The 24,150-nt window shown below is 46.3% G+C and overlaps 2 protein-coding genes across 3 annotated transcripts in view; both read right to left on the bottom strand.

Annotated features, from left to right (window-relative positions):
- Nucleotides 1-5,376, bottom strand: part of srpx (sushi-repeat containing protein X-linked) — a 17,137-nt gene extending 11,761 nt beyond the window's left edge. The window contains exon 1 of one of the 2 annotated variants that reach the window (XM_048999158.1): nucleotides 5,243-5,376. In XM_048999158.1, the coding sequence (XP_048855115.1) occupies nucleotides 5,243-5,276 (34 nt within the window). In that variant the 5' untranslated portion in view covers nucleotides 5,277-5,376. Of the gene's footprint in view, nucleotides 1-3,996; nucleotides 4,508-5,242 lie in introns of those variants that run through there. The other variant, XM_048999157.1, reaches the window with a different exon arrangement.
- On the bottom strand, nucleotides 4,707-24,150 carry rpgrb (retinitis pigmentosa GTPase regulator b). Its single transcript, XM_048999144.1, has 17 exons — nucleotides 24,043-24,150; nucleotides 23,446-23,571; nucleotides 23,057-23,149; nucleotides 21,201-21,263; nucleotides 20,489-20,647; nucleotides 20,191-20,340; nucleotides 19,921-20,079; nucleotides 19,195-19,350; nucleotides 16,372-16,496; nucleotides 15,998-16,186; nucleotides 15,342-15,522; nucleotides 15,016-15,128; nucleotides 13,919-13,984; nucleotides 8,165-8,371; nucleotides 7,551-7,599; nucleotides 6,688-6,800; nucleotides 4,707-6,463 (listed from the first exon to the last, which is right to left on the bottom strand). Exons 1-17 carry the CDS (start codon nucleotides 24,071-24,073, stop codon nucleotides 6,386-6,388), a joined length of 2,058 nt encoding a protein of 685 aa, XP_048855101.1. The 5' UTR covers nucleotides 24,074-24,150; the 3' UTR covers nucleotides 4,707-6,385.

Genomic DNA, 24,150 nt, shown 5'->3' with positions numbered 1-24,150 from the left:
TGAGAGACAATGTGACACTGTCCACTCCGGACGGTCTGAGAGACAATGTGACACTGTCCACTCCGGACGGTCTGAGAGACAAAGAGACACTGTCCACTCCGGACGGTCTGAGAGACAAAGAGACACTGTCCACTCCGGACGGTCTGAGAGACAAAGAGACACTGTCCACTCCGGACGGTCTGAGAGACAATGTGACACTGTCCACTCCGGACGGTCTGAGAGACAAAGAGACTGTCCACTCTCGGCGGTCTGAGAGACAAAGAGACACTGTCCACTCCGGACGGTCTGAGAGACAATGTGACACTGTCCACTCCGGGCGGTCTGAGACACAAAGAGACACTGTCCACTCCGGACGGTCTGAGAGACAAAGAGACACTGTCCACTCCGGACGGTCTGAGAGACAAAGAGACACTGTCCACTCCGGACGGTCTGAGAGACAAAGAGACACTGTCCACTCCGGACGGTCTGAGAGACAATGTGACACTGTCCACTCCGGACGGTCTGAGAGACAAAGAGACACTGTCCACTCCGGGCCATCTGAGAGACAAAGAGACACTGTCCACTCTGGGCGGTCTGAGAGACAGCGTCACACTGTCCACTCTGGACTTTCTGAGAAACAAAGAGCCACGGTCCACTCTAGTCAGTCTGAGAGACAATGTGACACTCCACTCTGGACACTCTCAGGTGTCCATCAGATGTGAATTTAAAAAAGTAAAAAAGTGAATTTAAAGATGCAGAAGTTTATGGGAGCATGTCCAGGAAGAATAAATCCCCTTTGGGACTTGATGAGAATGTGCTTTAACTTATCAGGCTGTTGTTACTGGCAAGCAGTGACAAGAATCTGTTACATCTCAAAGCATGAAATTTGCTGCATGAATATCAGTGACTTAGGACAAGGCTTTATTGTTCACTTCAAGCATTTTGAAAACATAATTTCTCTTATTCCAAAAGGCACAATTTTCTTGGAAAAAACACCTTCAGAAGGGACAGTGGAGGGAAAGCTGCCACAGACGCAGCCTCCTGAGCAGCCGCCGAATGCTCCTATCTGACATGGTGGCTAAACATCCAGGCGGAACCTTTCATTACTGACTCAACTTATCTCTGATTTTTGAAGCACATAAAACTTCATTTATATGCCTTGAAGTTTTACGGAGCTCTTTGCCTGGGGGCGCAGCATGGCTGCCCACGCCAGGGGTGCGACCGCTCTGCCCCCGACATGTGACTCCCTACACCAGGAGTGAAGCTGGAGATTTTGGGCCCATGAAAGTGTATCCTATTGGGCCCATAACCCAGACCAATCCTATTATGTTACAAATTTTTGGAATCGTCCTAACAATCCCCCCCTTACAGCGAATCTGTATAGGAAGGGAAACTGTACAGTTTTTAGCCCTATGCTGTGAGGCTTTCACTCTCTCCCTGGCTTCCTCTTGCTCTCCCTTTCCTTTCCCCTGCCCCCCCCCCCCCCCTCACCCCACCCTCTGCGTGCAGGCCTGTCACCGCCAGCGATTTGTCAGGCAAACGCTAACAGTCCAGCTCTGGTCTCAGCGGCATGACTTTCTAACATCACTGGAAGCCAGTTCAGCAAAGCCGTTTCAGTGAACCTCGTTCTCCTCTGGGCCACAGGGACGCTTGTGCACCAGACGCCCCAGGCTGCTGGGCCTGCCACTCATCCTCCGCAGACGGCCTCTGAGGATGGCCTGATGGAGGGAAATGCAAAAAACACACACAAGGCACAGCCATCCTTTGCCCACTCTGCACGGCCATGTTCCGGGGGGAGTTAAAGCCCACTGTCCTGCTCAATCCAACCTCACCAGCTTCCCATCTGACTGCCATGTGCCCTCAAACCATTCACATGCCAATGAAAAGCACTAGTCTGGTCTTCCGATAGCATCCGAAGCAAGCTGGGATACCACATCATGCACTGAGCCAATCACAGCCACAGGAAGGGCAGTAATAATTACACGCCACGGGCCAGAAACACAAGGGCAAGACACACAGACACGCACAGATACGCATACACACACAGATACGCATACACACACAGACACACACACGCATACACACACACACAGATACGCATACACACACACATACGCATACACACACACATACGCATACACACACAGACACACGCATACACACACACGCAGACACGCATACACACACAGACACACACAGATACGCATACACACACAGACACACACAGATACGCATACACACACACGCATACACACACACAGACACGCACACAGACACGCACACACACAGACACGTTGTGCAACAACATGGCTCAGATTCATCTTTATCAGCCATCATACTTCTATCCGTCTGTCCTCTGACTTCCACATGTAACTGAGATGGTTTGAATTGACATCTAAGGCCAACTGCTACGACGTGATTTATCTGAATAAGCATCTTGTCTGACTCCAAGCTGGGAAAGATTTAAATAAACCAAATTAAACCCAGAATTTGGCCTCATTTTTCATTGTTACACAATGAACGGGACACCCTGAAGACATGGTTAAGGTGACTTGAGGATTCTGCCAGTCAGTTTGCCAGGACCATTATAGCGTCCCCCTCCCCACTGGGAACAAAGGGAACCCTGTGCCAGGTCCAGAGGAAGGAGACATACCCAGAACAGCCAGTATGAGAAAGGCCAGGAGAATTTCCATTAAGTTTTAAGAGCCCAGTTCTTCTTCACTGGTAGAGTGTAAGGCTAGTGTACTGGAGATACAACACAGCACAGAAGGGTGACCAAATATTTACCTTTATGTACAGAAAATGAAATCCTTGTACGCGTACATGTAGATCTCTACTGTTTTCATCCGACAACAAGAGGAAATACAAGTTGCCTTTTTGTAATTTAGACAGAAATTAATAACAAAAAAGTCGCGTATAGAGAAAACCAGAGCTGGAAAATTAAAAAAGCCAAGCAAATACTTTCGCGCAATTCATGTTTGTAACGTATTATTCGCCGGATTTCGCTCCGGGGTGCTAAGGGTGAGGCAGAAGCCAGATTCCATCCAGGAACGTAAATCCGGCAATGACGACTGGTTTGCCTCAATCAAGTTTCACTGGCATCTTATATCCCAGAAAAGGAGTCGACCGATTTTTGATAAACCGCTTTCGCCCAAAACGAATTTATTTGACAGTCGTTCATAGACCTCGCTGTAAAGCCTGATCGGTGAGTAGATCCCTCTAAACTGACCCAAAGTTAGTCACAAGCCAGGCAGGACATACCTGCCTGATACCGGACAGACACCACCCTGTCTGACACCTGGCCAGACCTCCCTGACAGACTGAGAAGATGCAAAGCAGGACTGATTTCTTAATGGAGAATCTCATTTAAAATGCATGTTCCCTTTATGTCTCGGTGACCATGGTTAACGTAAGACAGTAACACTTGGAGTCTCTTCCCAGTCTTCGCAAATAAGGTCAATCTGCGCTTCTTCCATTTCACTCTTTTTGCTTTCAATACCTTATGCAAACGGACTGGCCTGCAGTCTCAATGCACATCTTGTACTATACAAGACTCTCGTGTAAGTATAAGCAGCAATACTGTTGGATTTACGAAATTACAGGATGCGAAAACGTCGCCCTGCAGTTGTGCGGTTTAAAGTGCATGAGACGTGTGGCGCAAAGACACGGGCTGTAATCGCTGTACACGTGTTGATTTGTTAGCCGGATATTTCCAGCAGAACAGTATCGTCATGAATACCCCCTACTTTGATCATCCGGAATACACCACGTAAACAGAAAAGTTCAGTTCCCGCAGGCGATACTACATTTTACTGGGAGAAAACATCACAGGATTAAAACTAAACGAACTAAAGCGATTACGTACAGCGATCAGCGCTCAGAGTATTAATAGAGAATTCGTAAATAAAAAGGAAAAAAAACTTTTATTAGCGTATTACTTATTTTCAAAACCAGGGTTAAGTTGCGCATGCTGCCGCACTGAGCGCAAAATTCCACAAATAAATCGCCCGCATTTACCTTCATATCCCAGAATGAAAGAAAGGTGAACACCAACTAAAAAAACTGCTACAGCTCTGCAATCCATATCCACATATGCAGCCCCCTTTCTCATCTATGAGCAGAAACCCTCCAGCGCAAAACCTTTGCTTGGGTCCGCCTTCCCACGCAGGAAACAGGAGGATATTCTCCAGTTACAACGCTGGTCAAACTTGAACATCATCCACGGATTTCAGCATATGCCTACCACGTCTTCTGCTTTTAATTCCTCCACCCCCCAAAAGAAAAAACTTAAAGACGCACATTTCCCCACGAGCGTTCAACGTCAACCCCCACAAAAGGAGGTTTTCAGGTGGAAAACAGTGACTTTTTAATATCCATATTAGGCTGCGAGAGCTGCGTCCACTTAAGTTCATTTAATTTTTTCTGCAATAGCTGGAGACACCTTGGAAGGAGTTGAAGTATTTTTATATTTAAGGAAACAGAACAATGTTCCTTCTACCTCATGCTGAGTTCATTAACTCCTGAATGTCAGCTCCACACCTATCTTGTCTGGGTCATTCTCCATTTCTGGAGTGTGCAAGTCTGTTCTTGTTGGCCTAGAAGCCTTCATTGTATTTACAGACAACACAAACACACACATACAAATAACTCCACCATGCATGGGACGGATTCTCCGTGGCAACTAGGTTATAATAAGCTTTAAAAGAAAAAAATGTCACCAGTCAAACTCCGTGTTTGTGTAGTTTACTTTTACGCCATGCAAATCTAAGAGTATCCAGATGAATGACAGTCATTAGATATCAAAACATTCAAACAGATTCAAATATCAAAAACAGGTTCACAAACGCAGGAATCCAGCACAGCTTCACACCGCTCACAGTAACATGTAAAAAACTGAGACCAGGTCGGTCACAAACACAGACAGAACGTGCTACGATCCCATGTAAAGTGCACTAGTGCATTGAGATTGTTGTGTCATAACAAACATGTCTGCACTCTTACAAGACAAACAAATCGACAGATAGAAAATATCAAATTGAACCCTACATATATAATAGAGAATTCAATAACAGGAAATAAAAAAGTAATAAAGGCACAAAAGTTATTTTAGTAAAAAAAATTGAGAAAAAAAATCACCAGAGTTCACAACGGCAATAGACAGGATGTTCATCATGTTGATCTATAAATAAAAACGTGGAGAAGGTCAGTGGTTGAAAGAAGGACTCATGGATTGAGCCAATGGCTTAGCGGAGGCTGGACTCACGTGCACATTGAAAGCGATCGGAGCTCATGTGCATTTCAGGGACTCACATGGCGTAGATAATCAGGGTGCCGCTTCGCGCTCTGAGAAAGTAATGTGCCATCGTGCCCCTGAAAGGTCTCTTCAGCACAGCGTCATTACCTGCTTACTTTGGAGAGGTTTCACTCCTTAACAGAAGTCGCTGTGCCCCCTTACCAAATCAAAAGGATGTATTTATTTTTGGTCGGGCACGTGCACGTACAGACCTGCTGACACAGACTGGAGATGGACATTCAACAATACGGCTTTAAGTGCCAGCGTGAACCATAATGTTATGTTTACAGTACTTCGGGTTGTTTGAGGATGATGTTTTAGGCTGCCAGGTAGTTCAGTTTTCTCTTTTTTTTCCATTTTAGACTTTTTCCATTTATGTTTTTATATGAATTATCTCCTTGTGCAGTGCTGTACAATTTGAGAAAAGTGAGTAGTAAATATAATGAATATATAAAATATACTTTTAGTGCGTATCCAGTACAGGGTCTAACTGGGATTGGAGCAGGTACCAAGAAGTGCAGAGCACAAGGCAGAGGACGCCCCGAACAGCACACTGGCAAGAACTCCAGGAACCAGACTCACAATGTTGGAAGTGAGACTTCCGAGTGTTACACTCCAAGTCACTGTGTGTAATATGCAAAATTTGCTACATATCAGCATATATACCCTCAATAATAACCTTCATCATTTTCTGACAAAAATAACCCCTGATAACAGCATATAGTTGTGACATTACCAGTAAATTCCCACTTATGGCTCAGTTTCTGCATTCAGTCATGGATGCGAGATTGGCAAGCATCTCGATTGACAGCGAACAGTAGCTGTATTCGAACAAATGCAGAGAATCCAGTGAAGGTGTTAGTGGTATTCGTTTTGAGTGTGTTTTTCTTCCACACACTTAAAAGGCACCTGGAATGAGACACTAGCGCCGCCTGCAGGAGTTACACCAAAGTGCAAGTGGCAGAGCGCGAGGCCCTGCTGTTGGGATCCCGTGCTCTCTGCTGCCCCCTGGCCTCCGGCTGTGAACTGCCATCCACACTGTCTCCTGGGTCGCTCCCTTTCGCTTCGCTTGTGTCACTCGCAGACCTTCCCACTGACGGCGGCACCTCTGCCTCACCCACTGGTGTAACCTCGCCCTTCACATTTGGCCGTCCGCTCTCTGTCGTTGATGGACGTTTTGAACAGCGATATCTGCAAAAGCACGCAGGGAGATGTGCAATTTTCATCTGCTCTATTGCTACTAAACATCCGCGTTCAAAGTATCCCGACAGGGTATCGCACAAACAGAACTAACATTGTATATCCTGGTACAGGAAACACTACGTCTACAGTTTATTCAATATCAATCCTGTTATTAAAAATCATCAAAGACACCAAAAACAAAATAGTCAAATAAAATTGAAAACATGTCTTACCATTCGGTTTGACCCAAAAAAGAATTTGGATTTTACTACATCTGTCTTATTTTCTGATTTGTTTAAGGATTTTGGCTTCTCCTCCACTTGAGGACCTGGATTGTGTTGCATTGCTACCAACACAAGCAGAGAAAATGCAGAGAATGAATCATACAGCAAATTTTGGTAAACTACTCAATAGAAAGCATCGACAAGGGCAAGAACGCTTTACACATTCGCTGTGTAGCATGAGATGTCAGGTGGCCTCCCTGCCGGCAAAAAGACTAAATTTAAGACCGGAAAGGCAGTACTATTTATCTCCGTGGCGACGGACATTCCTCTGCATGCGACGTGGGAAATTAAATGCTTTGGATGCGACGTTGACAGAAACGCTTGGCCCGCTGTTGGCTTTCTGGCTGCCCTTCCGACCCGAGGGCCACATTGGCGGCTTGTGGAAAAGGGCAGAAGCCGAGCTGAAGTTAATGAGGTCCGAACAGAGCTTGTATCAAAGCAGATTCAGGATACCAGTCTGCGTCTATTAGCTTAGACAGTGAATATCGCAATTCCGTTTTTTTCTGTTGTTATTCCATAGAAAGGCTCCCTCAGTCAGAGGCGGAGTATGCGAGCAACTGCAATCAAACGATGGACCATCAAAGACTGGAAATCGCTTAAAAAATAATGAAAGGGCCAAACCGCGGGCCTGTATAACAACCATCTGCAGCAGCGTGAGCGAACAGTCACCCCAGCGTGAGGCCCAGCGTCTCACACGGACTCTCCCAGGAAACCGTTGAACAACTTGAGACTCAAACAGACGCTGCCTTGAGGAGTGACGCAGAAAACACTCAGATTTCATAAACACCGGTTCTACGTTGAAGCGAACTCACCCTTCAGTGGCCCGTCTGTGGCTGATTCCTCTTTAATAACTTCAGGTTCCTGAGGACGACACGACAGACTTCACTGTGACGAACAGCCATACAGATAATGGTTAATACCATTTAATTTTTTCTCAGATTACACTTCAAAATTGCTTTTGCACATGGCGAAGCAGAGAACACACGGGGTCTTGGTTCGGGGTCTTGCAGAACAGCAAAGCTTTTAACTTAAACATATCCAATAAAATTTTTTGCAGGATATTAAAAGCTGGGGGGGGGGGGATTAATGCCTGTATATTAAGTGGATCTGTTAATGAAGATACAGGAGATAAGCAAAGTGAAGTGACTACTATTGTTTTCGGCTACAAACTCAGCCCAAAACATCATTTCTGGCTTTAGTTTCAAATGACTGTATAAGGATTCTGGTCTGCAGGCATCTTGGCTCTCAGACGGAGCATTTAACCCAATGAGCGCAGAGAGAAATCCAAGCAGAACCGCAGCCAAAGAGAGGACTGTCTGCAGATTGGGTAAATGACGTCACCCTTAAGCATGCCGGTGCAGCCAGGTGTTTCCAGCAGCGTTCGGGAAGTGCTCACACTGCTGGCAACAGACCCTCTGCCAGATACCTGAGGAGCGTCTCCTGGTGCACAGCCATTGCCCTGGCAGGACAGAGCCTTTATCTCCTCTGATTTCCTCTGGCTGCACTCAGGCTCTTCCTCTTCCTTACTATTTTCCTCCTCTTCTTCTCCCTCCTCCTCTTCTTCCTCTTCCTCCTCACCCTCATCTTCCTCATCCTCTTCCTCACTCTCCGGAGCTGCACTGTGTCCAGCAGGCTATAAGCGGTTAGACGGCGCCAGTTAGACTGAGGATGTAAAAATCTTGCGTCAAAATGCTAATGAGAAAGGAAAAAAAAAATTCAGCGATAGATAATGGGCTAATTTGGGAAAAGCTGCATTACAGCTAACGCTAACTGGCTAACACAGCGTGGCATGCAATCATTCGGGGGGGGGGGGGGGGTAAATGGTCTGTGTTTACCAGCTTTCACTGTTTCTGTCACTGAGCCATGTGCAGGACCGCAACCGACACACGCGTGTTAAAAACATCAAGCGATCAGGGAAGGAATTAGGAATCACTGAGCCATGGGAAAAAGCAGGCAATAGGCCCCCTAACAGTTAAACTGGACTGACTACAAGGTACCCAGTTCAGACAGAACATGTGACATGCTAATTAAACGCTGCTATGATGCCAGCTATGCAAGTTACTCTGCACCAATATGTCTGCCAAGCAAATAAGTAAGAGTGAGATGTGCAGAGTGTGATGTGGGCTGGGCGAACACGCACACTTCACCAATCACCCCGACGGGCTGCTGTACAGCTCCGGCTCTCATTATCCTGATTTATGGAGCAGAATCCCACCCCTGGCACTTGGAAGAACACCATAGCTGTATCCACGAGACAGAAAAGGCCCCCCACAGGGGGCGCCAACACTCTGCTCTCAGTTAAAGCTACAACGCTCTCAAGTTACCCCACTGCTGAGATACGACGGAACCACAGAAGGAGAGACTTCCGGTTTTAAAGTTCTCAATTGGCCCTTCTGGTTCGTCCTTTCATGACTTCAGGGTTTGTGGGCCAATAGATAATAAGCCGTCTTTTTATATTTTAACAGATGTATGATTAACAGGAAGACAACGGCAGCTTGCGAGAAAATTGTCAACCAGTGAATCCTGTTAACTACACAAATATAGCAACTCAAATTCAAAAGAAAATAATATAAGATTTGAAAAGCAAAAGTATACCTTCTCAATGGTTTGGGAAGCAACTCAGGTCCACAGTATTTCAAGCCCTCAACTATCATTGTTTAGTGTTGTTTTCTAAATGAATGACAGATTTTATGAGCATCTGTTGCATGAATGGGTTGGCGCCCCATCCTGGGTGGGTCCCTGCCTTGTGTCTGTAGCTTCTAGGGTAGGCTTTGGACGCCCCATGATCCAGAATATGGATGGATGGATGGATGGATGTCATTTCGTTCTTTGGTACTCAGAAATACAATGGGCAGTGATCAAAATGAATTACATGACTGAATGCTTTGAAGATTGCGCACAGTTGTGCTTGTCTGAATTTGCAGCAAAACACCCCAAAAAGCATACCAGCATTCAGACATCGCAGGAAATAGAATCATTCGCCAGACTCTCACACCTAACATCAGTACAGGCAATAAACATGTACAACCTCAAAAATGCCTGCAGCCATAATTTCCTGAGTATGGAATGTGAGATCCCTTCAGTTTTGTCAGGGCAACTTGTAAGGACACGTCACACATGCAGCTCTGTGGGTACAGAGCTGAAATGGGGTTTCTCCAACATGGAATGAAGATTAGTGGGAACGACCCAAATCAAACTTAAGTGCTGAAACAATGCAGCATGGCAAGAAGAACAGCTGGGAGGCATCACACCCACTGCTACAGAGTGCCTGCTTAAGTGATGTGTTACACAGGACGCTGGGAGAGCAGTGCCCCGTCACTGCCCCATCACTGCCCCGTCACTGCCCCGTCACTGCCCCATCACTGCCCCGTCACTACTCCGTCACTGCCCCGTCACTGCCCCGTCACTGCCCCGTCACTGCCCCGTCACTGCTCCGTCACTGCCCCCCACTCTGTTCCATTTCTTCCTCATCCTCAGATCTCATCTTTATCCTCACTTCCTTCCTCTCTTGTCCCACCACCTCATCCTCAGTTTCTTCCTCCGTTTCATTCTCAGGTTCTTCCTCATCTACTCCTTTTCCTTCCATTTTAGCATTACTTTCCTTGTCTCCATTCCCTTGTTCTTCCAGACCTTTTTCCTCGTCTCCCTGCAACCTTCTTTCTCTCCCATTCATCTTTATCCTCTCCTTCCTCACAGACTCCTAGCTCCATCTATTCATTATCACCATTCTACCTTTTTTCTCATCCTATTCTCATCTCCCTCATTTCTATGATGTCCTCCTCCTCCTCTTCCATAACATCTCCCTCCATGCCTGCGTCCTCTAACTCACCTTCCTCCTCCTCTTCACTACTTTTATCTTCCACATCTCCTCTCTCCTCAACACTTTCATCTTCTCCTTCCTCACCTACAGACTCGGTCTCCTCACGAACTCCTCTTTCCTATTCATTTGATCCGTCTCCATCTTCAGATTTCACTTCTGGGACATATCTCCTGCTTTTTATCTCACTCTCTATTTCCTCTCCACCTATTTCCTCTTCATTCCCACTCCTCACCACATCATCCTCTCGCTTCAGCACAGATTTTCCTCTCTTGATTTTCCTCTTCAGAGATATTTCCCTGCTCATCATATGCAGTCCTCTCACTCTCCATCTGATAACTGAAGTCCTCTTCCACATTATTGATCATGTTTTTCATTCGACTGGAATTATCACTCAACATTTCTACACTATTCTTCCTTCTGCTCTCTTCCCATCTTTTCATTCTTCTACCACTTTCTTTCTAACCCCTCTAGGGTCTGCTGTCTTGTCACTGCAATCTCTCCCCTCCTCAGATTTCACACTCCAATCCTCTTGTGTTTTTTTCCAGCTTGGATGCTTTGCCCAAGCAGACTGACGCTTATCTCTGGCATTGTCTTGACCTCCATCATGGTGCCTCTGGCACATTTATGCTGAGCGCTGTCCTTTGCTCTGTGACGAACGGCTTAGTGGACCCTCCCCAAAGGGGCCCTGCGACAGCCCTCTGTTTGCTGATCCTCTCTGCTCTGTTCAGAAGGGTGACAGAACTTCCTGACTACAGATGCACTGATCCAATATTCTGACCTATTTCGGGGATCGGGTATTGAACATACATAACTGATCCATGTCCGATACTATTTAGTTTTTGGCAGTCTCCAAAAAGCTCCTATTTCATGTTAAATCTATTTGTACAATCAATCCCATCAGTTTTTTGCTACTGTGAGGGCAGTAACTCCCGCATACTCCCGCCTGCTGTGACGTCATGCGCATACCCTTCGCAGTAGGGGGAGCGTAAGAACACAAGATAAGATGGTGGCGGTTTGGAAGTATTTTATGTTTTTAACAGCGGCTAGTAGCACAGTGATTTGCAATCTTTGTAAAAAACAACGTTTTGAGAGGTGGAAGTAGTGTTTAGGGGAGAAATATTGGGAATATATTAAAACTGCACTGCAAAATGCCTCAGAAACGTGTACGAACGAGGTGGAACAGCATGTTCTACTAGCCTGAAGATTTTTTGCCATATACCTTTTCGCCTGTGTTTACTAGCTTAAAAATATTAATATATAAAGTATTATATAAATCATTATATTAAAATATTAAAGTAAAAAGAGCTCAGAATCTGTATCGGTATCTGCAGTTGCGTATCAGAATCAGATAGGAACTGAAAAAATGTAGATGAGCCGGTCTCTGCCCCCCCCCCCCCCCCTCCCAAGAGTCCCACTGGGCTCCTTGATCCTGAGGATCCTTCCCTGCTTGGATGGTTTTTCTTTTACTTCGTGAACAATAACAGCATCTTTGCCGCCATATGTAGAGTATTTATCTCCATCTTCCGCCTGTTTGGACGGCTGTGGTGTCGACTTGGGACTCCTGGTTGATTTAATGCCAAGGGCCCTGTGGCGTCAGCCTTAACCACTTCAGCTTTTTCAAGGCTCGATGACTCCATTGCTTTCCTTCTCATTTCAACAGATTCACCCTCCACCTGTAAAGGTTTCTCCGTAAAGCAGTCAGATACGTGCTTTGCCTCGATCCGCTTGCATTCATCCCGTCCACCCTTCATTCCTGAGGGTCCGACCCACAGGCTTGGTTCTCATTCAGCTGGTTCTCCACTCCCCCTGCTGCAGGTGTGTTTTCAGCCATGCGAAACCGGCCGCTTCACTCCTTCCTCTTTTCGCTCAGCTTCAGCCTCTCTTTGACTCATTTCTACCCTTTTCAGCTGCGTCTCCTCCTCCTGCCCTTTTTCCCCGCCTTGCCCCTCTTCCTCACTCCATTTTCTTTGTCTTTTTATTTTACATGCGACCCCCTAACCCTCCTTATCCACAAACTCACTTTGGCTTTTCTAGGTGTGCAGTCCGATTTCCTCTTCGATGAGTCTGCCTTCAGTGCCTCTGACACGAGCCGCCTTATGTCTCGCCATTTGCCATCCTCCCCTCTGTTTGTTTACCCTCTTCCAGCACAGAGTCGCTTTCATAGCTTTCCTTCCCCCTCCATCGCTCTCATTCCCGTAACTTCTGCAGGTTTGCCTCTTACCTGTGCACCAGCTTGCCCCTTCTTTGTGGCACATATCCACCCTCCTGCCTCCCCCCCTTACGAGCACACTCTCCACATCAGCAGGCCTGCCCTCCTCTCCTACACGTCTGTCCTTGCCTGTTCCATCGGCGGCTTTCCCTTCCGCTTGTCCAAGCTGAAGCTGAGGCCTCTCGAAGGGGCTCCTTCCGCTGCTCCCCATCGCCGTCGGCTTGGGTCCCGCTGCTACTGTACCTTCAGCCCTGACAGATGTGCTCGCCTCCCCTTCCCCTCTCACAGGGCCTCCACTCCAACTGGAGCTGCCTTTTTAACTCCTCCTGTCTCTCTGCGCTTCGGTTCAACTTTCAGAGCCATTTCTTTTACCTCATTTGCCTTTGCTTCTAATTTTTTAAAGCATACATCCGACAAAAGGCTTCCTACTTTCTGAACTTTGACCTTTACAGATTGACCTTCTACTCCAGCACCTTTCCATGCAATGATTTTTCTTTGGACGGTGATAGCGCTTCCAGTCTTCTGCTTGATCTCCATGTATCACCGACTGCCTCTTAACTTCTAGTGGATTCATCTCATCGTTTGGTTGAAGCTCAGCTTGAGCTCTTAGGATTTATTTCCCCCTCAATCGCATATTCCTTCTTACTGTCGGCCCCCGGGATAATTCCATGTTTGGTATCTTCCGTAAGCCCCAACCTGGAACCTCTCAGTGACTCGGTGGGATGGGCCAGGTGTGATGCCCCGCCCTCCATTCCCATGACATCACTGGGCCCCGCCCCCGCTACCATACCATGCGCAACGCAAAATTCTTCGACCCCAACGCAAGAAATCAGGGGTGAAAAGAGAGAGAGCACAGAGAAAATGTAAAGTGCACATGCAGAGATGGATGAGTTTTGAACAAATAGGCTTCAATAGTGTGGGGGGGAAAGACGAACAAAGTAAAGGTCAGACAGAGGCAACGCATTTGCTTCAAATCAAATTCTGCAGAAATGGGATTAGTGTTAAGCTCCTCTCAGTTGTCTTTTGAATACTATAAAATAAAAAAACGTTGTTGATTATGAGCGACACAGAACAGAAAACTGCTGAGATATCTCATGTGGTTCAGCAAACCAAACATATGATCAAGAGGTCAGCAAGAGGGGCAGTCCTACCTGGTCTTTGTGAACTGGAGAAAAGGCCAAAGTCCCACCTCCGGGGGCCATCTTCATCACGTGGGTCTGTCATGTAAGACAGACAACATGAGGAACCTCACCCAGTGACCGGATCGGTTCTGCTACAGAGCCTCGGTACGACCGGCCACTGAGCTTCAGGACGGCTGGCTTTGCATTTCACACAGCGCATACTGACATCAACTTTCCGACGGAAAAGTGAACGTGCAACACACTAAAGTTTGCTGAAAAAATATACACAGACACATACGAAGCAGTGTGTGGAAATCATTTTTAAAACATGAAAACGTTTTTTGGACGGGTGCCTCTGGAGAGTCACGCCACAGTGACGTGGGGACACACTGACGCTGCGTGACTGGGATGCGTTCTCTCATTTTATCCACGTGGCACTGATTACAGTCACAATCTGGGGGGGCCGGGGGGGGGGGTCTCAAGCCCATGGCTGCTCGGTAAGGCCTCCTAGAGGCCCCCCTGTTGAGACCATGCCTGCAGCAGAGCTCACCATATGTCTGGAAACTCAGTGGACTAACCCCCCCCCCCCCCCCAGTATAAATCACAGGGAAAACTACAACTGCAGGCTTGGCTGTTCTATCGGAAATAGATTTTTTGTAAATGGAGAGGGCAAGGGGGGCACTGTAATGTAATAATGTCGGAAAAACGAAATAAGGAAAAAAAACTGCAGAGTGATTGCAACAGAGGGGAAACGGGAGGGGTTTAAAATGTAAAATGTGCGGGGGGGGGGTGAGCCAGGCTCCGGCACAGAAACTGGATCCCACGGCTTCTGAAAAAGCGTTTGTCGGAGCCTGTTTTCACTTCTTATCGCTGCTCAGCTTATACTAAAAATGGCCGAAGCCAAGTGTCAGTGAGCCAGTGAACCAGTGAGCCAGTGAGCCAGTGAGCCAGTGAGCCAGTGAGCGTCAGGAAACACACGGGTCCTGCTTCCAGGGCAACAAGCAGCCTGCCATTAGGGGCCTGAAATGGACATAAACGTGTAGCTGTGTGTGTGTGTGTGTGTGTGTGTGTGTGTGTGTGTTCAGTAAACATACACACAGAAACATTTAAATACGTGATTCTCTCACCATGTTCAGGAAGTCAGTGGTGTCCCCCAACCCCTTCACGCTCCCGTTGTCATCCATAATCTCCTCAACCCAGGTCTGCTCCTCCACATCCTTAGGGTCTGTGTTTCCTGCAGCTTTGGGAAAGCATGTTGGCGGCTGTCATTTGCACACGCCGATCCTCCTGAAGAGGCCATTTCTATGTCAAGCCCGTTGCCAGCCATGGCTGTGAGGGCCACGGAGGGGGCCGGCCAGGGGCACAGTATTCACTGTAAACAGGACCCTGTTCATTACCTCGTAAGCATTTGCTCTCTCAGGCAGGAACTGAGGCATGTGTTGGTTACTGGTACCTGTCTCATGTGGCACGGCCTGGTGATGCTGCCCGCTTCGCTCTCGCCCATCGGGCACGTCCCTGTGGGAGCCCGGACCGGGCACCGTGTGGCTGGCCATGGGCAAGGATGCAGTGAGGCAGCCTGACTTCAGGGGGGGCAGGGTGTGGAATTTTAAACCAAACTGCTCCGGGGAGCGTTCCTGTAAAGAAAAAAAACAAGACGTCATTCCCTGGGGTTGTGGACAGGTGGGCAGCACAGTAAATTTATTCATGGATTTCACTGAGGCACTCAGCGGCTGAGGAGGGCTGTAAACCACTGCTGATACCACACTGACACCTTGTGGTACCCATGCAAAAAAAAACGGCAAAACTCCTTTCCATCTAATCTTTGTTGAATCTAAGACTGTAAAGCTTTCAAAGGCTATTCTATAAAAGCGAGTCACCCTGTGATCTCATCTGAAAGTCACAGCGTATAATCTGCAGCCCATCTACATGCATGTGAATAATATGTTTCCATGCAAAATGCACACACTACTCTGGTAACTGCCACCCACCCGTACGGCAGCTGTAATCCCTGGAAAAGCTCGGTAAAAGCTCCGGGTCATTACAATGCTGATGGAGAAGCAGGCAATAAAAATGGCATAACTGCTAAATGGATAAATGAGGGATTCTCACCCGCTCTCTGCGTCTGACCCGAGCGGAGAGGCTCCTTGATAAGCTGGGCCGAGAGGATTCCCCCAGGAGCTCTGTGTAGGACATCCCCAGGAACTCCTCTGTGACATCGTCTTCTTCCAGGCACAGCTCACGGACTCCCTCGGACCTGCGCTTCGCCAGTACCAGCATGTGGCACCCTCCACATGCTACCTTAGATGTGCACATCCCATAGCACACCATTGACACGTTTACCAGCACTGCTATGCACAAAACACTCGATGGCATTTATCGGACATTTAACGGTAAAGTATTTACATATCTTTGTTTGCTTCATTCATACTTGTTGTCAATTTTATAGTTCAAAGGTACAACAGATTTCCCAGCCTGTTGCTTACCGACTGGACATGGTACTTGAGAAATCGTGGGCACAATGTCGGCTTGAACTGGTTGGTGAAGTTCTCCTCTCCCAGGCCCAACTTGCCGTGCCGTCCGTCCCCAAAGGTGTACAGGAGCCCATTGTCTGAATGTAGGGATACCGCGCTGTTACTGCGCCGTTACTCACTGGCTGTTAATTATCCATTCATGCAGAATTTCTCATAATGCCAAATCACCGGGTGAGATTACCATTTTAAATCTAATTTTATTTCTTAAAGCTAATTTTTACAAATCTTCACAGCACCCCACAGTAATTGAAGGTAATTTTTTCCCCCCAGGAGGAATCAAAAACTCGAAACGGCAATATCAGGAAATGTACTTAATATTTTCTGACTCCATTAAAAAGGGTAATCAAGCAGAACTACCATAAAATAGTGTCCATAAAAAGTACAAGTGGAATACAGCTGAAAGCAGTAAACTGCAAGCATAAAAATGGCTGGACTGTGGGTGATGCAAAATATAGCATGTGGCCAGTAGGAGGCAGCAGACCAACAGTGAGCTGGATGATATAAACGTACAGTCTACATTAAAAGACATTTCAGGGTCACTTATTTCATCTTATGTGCCACCAGACAGAGACACCAAACATGTCCAGGTAATTCCATCCATCCATCCATCCATCCATTTTCTATACCCTCTTATCCTTTGCAGAGACATGGGAGTCTGGAGCCTATCCTGGAGGCTACAGGTGCAACGCAAGGAATAACCCAGGGTGGGGCGCCAATCCATCACAGGACAAACACACCATTAACACCTGTGGACTTTCACCTTAGGACACGGCGAAAAACCCACAATGAAACAAGGAGAACATGCAAACTCCACACAAAGAGAGCCAGAGGGCAGACAGGATTGCGCAAAAATCAGAATTGATGCCCTATTCCATTCCTGAATTGGAATTTTAACTGAACTGGCCACACCCCACAAGGATGTTGAATGGGAATAACAGAAAAAAAAAACAATTTCATTCATTTCAATTCAAAGAAATTCACTTTCTTTTCTAGATGATACATGTAAATGCTGAGCTTGTATATACAGACCTACACGAGAGGCTGAAGTGTACTTTATATTTGCATGACTGTAAATGATGTACAACTTTTAACCTGTTCTATAAATATACATTTGGTGTAAGTTTGTTCTCCAAGTCCTTTTCCATAAAAAAAACTTTTCCTACAACACTGAAGATTCCCGCAAAAGGTGCAGAGAATGCTGCTGCAGCACTGGACATGCAGGCAGCTTGTGAGAGCTCAGGCATGCTGGTTTGCTTTCCTTTCCAGTAGGCAATGGGTTGGCATCCTCTGCTAAGCATGGCTGACTCTCGTGTGAAGCTTTGGCGACAGTTGAGGGGTCGTAGGAAGAGAGTTTGGGACATTCCTTTGGTGGGGCACTGCAGCCATTATGTCCAGCACTGAGCTTTGAGGGCATACACTCAACTTTCCCATTGAGAAGATTCACCATGGTACACAAAATTATTTATTATGTAGGTGACACTTCAAGTGTTGCATTATTTTACTCTGAATAACATGACATTTTTATATAATATGTAATACTCTGGATCCCGTAACCTTGCACAGGAAAACTGGGTGTAGAAAATGGATGGATGGATGGATGGATGGATGTATCTGCCATGCATGTTAACATCTTTATATGTGATTTATATTGAGCTGTATTATTAAAAGCTGCGCCTACAATGCAGTGGAGGTGAACAGTTTGCGAACCCTTTAGAATTTTGTCTGGACATAAATATGACCCAACAAAACAAATGGCACCAAGAAGACCACTGCTGCCAAACAGCACAAGCCAGACGGATGCTTGAAAAGATAAGAATGTTCTGTGCATGGATGAGTCCAATGTACAGCAGGCCTGGACTGGAATGAAAAGCTTTATGTTTGGCAGAAAGCAAAGCATGCATTCCAGCATAAGGAGCTTAGCGACGGCGGGATCGTGGCGTGGGCCTGCTCTGCTGCGTCTGGACCCAGGCGGCTCACCATGACTGATGGAACTATGAATTCCAGATTGCAGCAGAGAGTTTCACAGGAACATGTCAGGATTTCCGTGACTGAACTGAAGCTCGAGAGCATGTGGGTCATGCAGAAGAACAACCCTGAAGACACAAGTCGTTCTACCAAAATATGGTAAAAGCAGAAAATAACCAAAGTCAAAATCCTGACCCTAACCCTACGGAAGTGTTGTGGAAGGACATGAAGTGGACGTCCAGCAATGTCCTGAAGCTGAAGCTGTTCTGGGCTAAGGGATGGGTTAGGTCCGGGAGGCTGATGTGCAGGACTGATCAACAGTTACTAGGTAAAGTTATTGCTACACAAGGGGGTCACACCGGTTACTCCCACACACACACACGCAGCATTGCATAATTCTCCTTAATAAATAAAGGAACATGTATAATATTTTTGTGTCATTTTTTTTATTGGATTGAACTTTAACTAGTTCTAAAGGGTTCACAAACTTTTTAGCAAGACTGTATGGATATTCATTTATTTGAATTCAATTTCATTTTAGTTCTATTTTCTTTAATTCAAACTGCAATTCTACATCCTGTTTTTAACCATAATTCAGATTCAATTAAAACTGGCCATTCTCAATTCAGTTCTTAACAGTGAAGAAGCCTAAGGGTGGAGAATCGAACCCTGGTCCCATAGGTGTGAGGCAATTATCAACCCCAAATAAGGCTGCACTGCAACGTTTCATGTTCCAAGGGACCCTTGATAGCACTCGGGGGGGGGGGGGGGCATAAGAGGATGGAAGCTGAGATTAGAGGCGATACTTGCCCGTGATGACGGCCGTGTGATTCTCGCCGCACGTAACTTGACTGACCTTCCTCTTCTGGAAGTGCTCCACCGCTCTGGGGAGCTGGGACTCACAGACAAGGGTGCCGTGTCCCAGCTGTCCGAACTGGCCCAGCCCAAACGTGTACAGGTCGTCCGCTGAGAAAGCAAAGGGGCTCAAATGTCACAGAGAGCAAACGGGGGGAACTGGTCTGAACTGACAGTACAAGGGCCAGAAAGGCTCCCATAACTGATCCACTTAACATGATCCAAGCCTGAGTCACGTCACACTTGATGTTCTGCCTCACTTTGTTTAAAACAAGCAGCCAACTTTTATCTCATGCCCCCCCCCCAGGACTTGGAAATTAATGTTTACTGTCAATTTAATACTTCATCAGATGGAAAACTGCCTGTGGTCTATTTATATTAATAGGCCACAATGGCGATAGATGTCACCCAAGTCAATAAACGATAACACCAACTAAAATGATCTTTTCTTATTTCAAGGAATATATTTTAAATGCTGAAAACTGAGGGATTATTCATTGTGGGGCCCTTTTCCATACGAGCTTAAGGAGCAGGAGGAAAGCATCTTTACCAACGTAAATTTAAAACAAGGTTCAAGAATGTATCCTTGAGGAACTCCGACATATCTATGTAGAATTAAAGGTTCGTCACGTTCTGGTTTGTCCCTCACTGTTGACGGAGAAGCAGAGCGGACACCCCTACCCGTGAGCACTACGGTGTGTCCCCCTCCGCAGGCCACCTGGATGACCCTCTCTGGGATGCCCTGCACCATCTGGGGTATCCTATGGTTGTCTAGCAGCTCAGGAGGCAATCCCAGCTTCCCACTGTCAGACTCGCCAAATGTGAACAGTTCCCCGTCAACTGTAAAACACACCCGTAGACGAAGCAGAGCTCAGGAGACCAAACCAACAGGTGAGGCTGACTGCAGATCAGATCTCTGCCTTAAAACCCCAAACTGAGGCTGAGACATACCAGTGATAAGAGCCGAGTGATAGTATCCACAAGAGACCCAAGACACGGATCTCCCCACTGAGACCTTCTGGGGCTCCAGCGTATTGGTCTTGTCCCCCAGGCCGATTTGGCCCTCAGAGTTGTCCCCCCACATGTACAGCCTCCCATCCTCTGAAAAACCACGAAAGATCATGATAAAACCACATGCTGGGATCAGTGAAACCAAAACACTCAGAAAAAAACATGACGTCATCACAAAAGTAGCTGCATCAGGTCACACGCAGGCAAGCCATACATATGCAAGGCGGGCGGCTCTCACCAGTGAGGGCTGCGGAGGTGTTGGAACCAGCAGCGAGCATCTGGATCGGAGCGGTGCCGGCAAAGGGGTTCAGCAGCTGGAAGGAGGTCCGCTCATCACAGTCACCCAGGCCCAGCTGGCCCTCGCTGTTCCCGCCAGCAGCATACATGTTTCCCCGTGCTGAGGGTACGCCAACATCACTGTGCTCATTACAGAATTTGGACCCAAACCCACCTTGATGGAGCAGTACCAATACCCAGGCGTCAAGAGCCCAGGCCAAGTGGACTTCAATTAGCCTTTACACTAAGGTGCTTGGGGTATACCTGGAACTAAGCAGTTCTAGGTATATCGAAGATTTCATTAAAAACAAATCCTGCGGATATTGAGGTTCTGAAGAAAGTACTCTGGTTCTAGATAAATGATCCAAAACCGAAAATCCATGAACTTTTGAACCAAGAGCAATATGCAGGGAACTGAACGGTAAATTGTCAGTAAATAGCTGAGAGGGTAGGAGAGTGGAACCAATGCATGACTCGACTAAATCCAGTTTTAAACTACTGCAAAATATGAATGTGAGCACAGAGAGCTGTCACATGTGCAGTTAAACTGGAACACATTTCAGCACAAGTACATTAGCCATATAGTTTAATATTGTGGCTAAATTCAGTTCACCCTGCACAGCAACTGCACGGTTGTGACTGTATCTAAACAGCAGTCTGATACTATGACTTACATGTGCAGACAATTGTGTGATTCCGGCCACAAGCCGCAAGCTTCACCCTCTCAGACTTCAGAGCTGAAACAATAAGGGCGAAAAACCAACCAGTTAAGGTAGACAGGTGATAAGTGAAAACTGGAAGGGGCATTCGGGGAGAGACGGCGGCTTTGACAAATCGAATTGGTCTTTTCTAAGGCATGGAAAATGCGCAAGTGAAAAGGGGCAAAGAAATCATATATACTGCAAGTGCATTTATCCATACATGTAGAACTACACTCATTCCTACACATCGACTTCAGGTACTACTTTGGGGGTCCCTAATTCAGCCTCTTGTCAGTCATGCCATGCCTCCTAGCCACGGTGTCCCAGCTACTCAAATCTTTTGCAGCATTTATGTCACGTCGACAGGCCCGGACTGGGTGTTCCCATCCATCAGAAGTGTGAATTGGAGTAGCGCCTTGGTCATGTCGAGACGGGTATATGAATTTACAGCTTATTTGCTCCTTCTGCAGCACCTAGACGGACGTGTTAATTGGATCTCCGGCGGATATCCCTCTGTGCCGTTGCTGGCAAACATCTGTGGACCGAGTGTGAACCTCGTCCCACGTCCTTATTTCACTTAAAGTAAGCTGTGCTCATCCACGCCTGTCCAACGAGAACAACAGCAACACAGCCAGAAAACAGCGTTCGTTTCAACGGGAAAACAAGATTCTTAAATGTTTCACCCAAAGCTGTATTTCCAGGTCTGAGGGCTGAATTAAACAGGAGAGAAAAGTCAGACAAGTCTGCCCCCCCTCCCCTTCCTCACTGATCCGTGGGTAACGGGGTCTCATGCAGACCCTTTCCATCTCCTTCCTGCCCATTCTCAATTCGCCACAAGTACACTTGAAGGGCTGTATGTGTGATTAGCACAGCTGTTTCCTAGGAAACAGCCCTGCTCTTTCAGAAGAGCACCCAGACAGCGTACTTCATGTCTCTAAAAAGCTTTGCATTTTTTTCTTGCCCGTGTCATCCCTGAACAACAAGTTGCCATTAAATCTGACATTTGAAAGTACTAAACAGCTCATATTAGGGCTTAATCGTAATATATTTCACGAAGAAGGCAGAGTTCCTTCTTTGTTCCGCAGGTATTTTTGGGTGAGAGTCTGACTATCGCTGCGTGGGTTATTGACGAAATCCTGTATGACATCTTTTCTAAAATCTCTGGCTAGCATCCAATTTCTGCTAAGTAACTCTAATTACCTACGCAGAAATTGTCTATTTGCACAGGTGCACGCACCGTGCATCTTCCTCTACGTGAGATGAACCTTATAAATGACTGTAGGTGTGAATATAGGTATTTCTACATATTATCAGGACGATTTCAGGAATTGTAAAGCAAATACAGCAACAGTACATCTCATCCTGCTTCCTGCATGTGATTATAAGAAGTACGGACGTGTAGATATAAACTTCTACCTAATTATTCTGTTCAGCTGCCTTAATACAATCCGGTTTCGATTAATTTCTTCGGTGCACAAAAAAAATCATCAGCAACATTAAAAGACTGTAAACACTGTGCAGGCCTGCATGTTGTGGTATATAAAAAAATACAGTATTCTTAGCATAGACTGGTAGGTGGCTGTTGGAATGTACAAATGAGGGTATGAGACATGAGTCCAAATTAGTAAGGGGGTTCGGTGACCCATGTGACGAATGATGTAGTGTGACAAAAAATAATGTGGGCTGGGGGTTTCTAGGACCATGCCTCTAACCCTTCCCAAAATGATTTTTTCTATTCTTATAGCTAGAGTAATAAGCAGCGTGCAGATGCCAGCAAAATGACACAGGCTCCTTGCTAAAAGTGAGAGCCACATCTGAGGATGACTCACCTTTGACACAAGTTGGTCTGAATGTTGTACTCTTAGTTCCCAAGCCCAGCTGACCCCAGTTATTGCTGCCAAACATGTACAGCTTGCCGGTGTCTGCAGGAAAACAAACAGCACTAAAGAAAACAGGACAAAGGAAGGAGAGAATGCACTGGAAGGAAGACACACTGTGATCTTGGAAAAATGAAGCAGCAATATTTAGAGAATATCTTTAACACATTCCTATTTCCGCTATGCAGAACATGCAGTGTCTATTTTTACACTGGAAATCGGGACCGTCTCAAAAAGTCATTCTTGCAGCGCGTTCTTCATTTTTTTTTTTTTTTTTTTGCATTGTTATATACAAAATCCGTTTTCCACAAAAACACACAGATACACAGATTCAAAAATACCTGTTATCAGTGCTGTATGTTCATCGCCACACGATATCTGCACAGGTTTGTCATTTTTCATCCAGAATTTACTGGGAATGTTATCTGCAAACTTGCTTTTTCCAAACGTGAATATGGCACCTGATTCTGTGAAGAACACAACAAAACGGTTATAGGAAGGGCAAAAAAAAACTCCAAAGAAAATAGCAGGGTAAACTAGTACGCAATCACAGAACTTATCAGGGCTTAAAATAGCATAAAATGGCTATTTCTATAAGGAATAATATGCTAACCTAGGTCCCTACTTATAAACAGGGGGGATACTAGCATGCCTGTTGAAATAGTTATGAGTAACAACTAAACATACACAGACGACAACAGACACCATTAATCTTTGTAGAACTTGTTCAGCTAACAATTTTAGGAGTATTTGACAGTATTGTCGAAGCACCGTCATGTGTTACTTTTTCTTGTCTTTTCACTAATGACTTATCTGACTATCTCCACTAGCCATATCTGAAAGGTTGATGTGCAGCAAGCTGGGTAGCATTACGTTTCTGCTCAGGAATATGTGCAGTCGTGGAACCGAGCATCGGGTGAGCTCTCTGATTAACATACCGGGTATCTCGTCATCCGTCTCCCCCGCCATCGTCCTGGACACCAACCCTTTGACAACAGCTGTCTGGTGTTGTGGACATCCGACGCTGAGCTGCCTTCGCGAACCCG

The sequence above is a fragment of the Brienomyrus brachyistius genome, unplaced genomic scaffold, assembly GCF_023856365.1.
Source record: "Brienomyrus brachyistius isolate T26 unplaced genomic scaffold, BBRACH_0.4 scaffold44, whole genome shotgun sequence".
Taxonomy (NCBI): domain Eukaryota; kingdom Metazoa; phylum Chordata; class Actinopteri; order Osteoglossiformes; family Mormyridae; genus Brienomyrus; species Brienomyrus brachyistius.
This window is presented reverse-complemented; position numbering and strand designations above follow the sequence as displayed.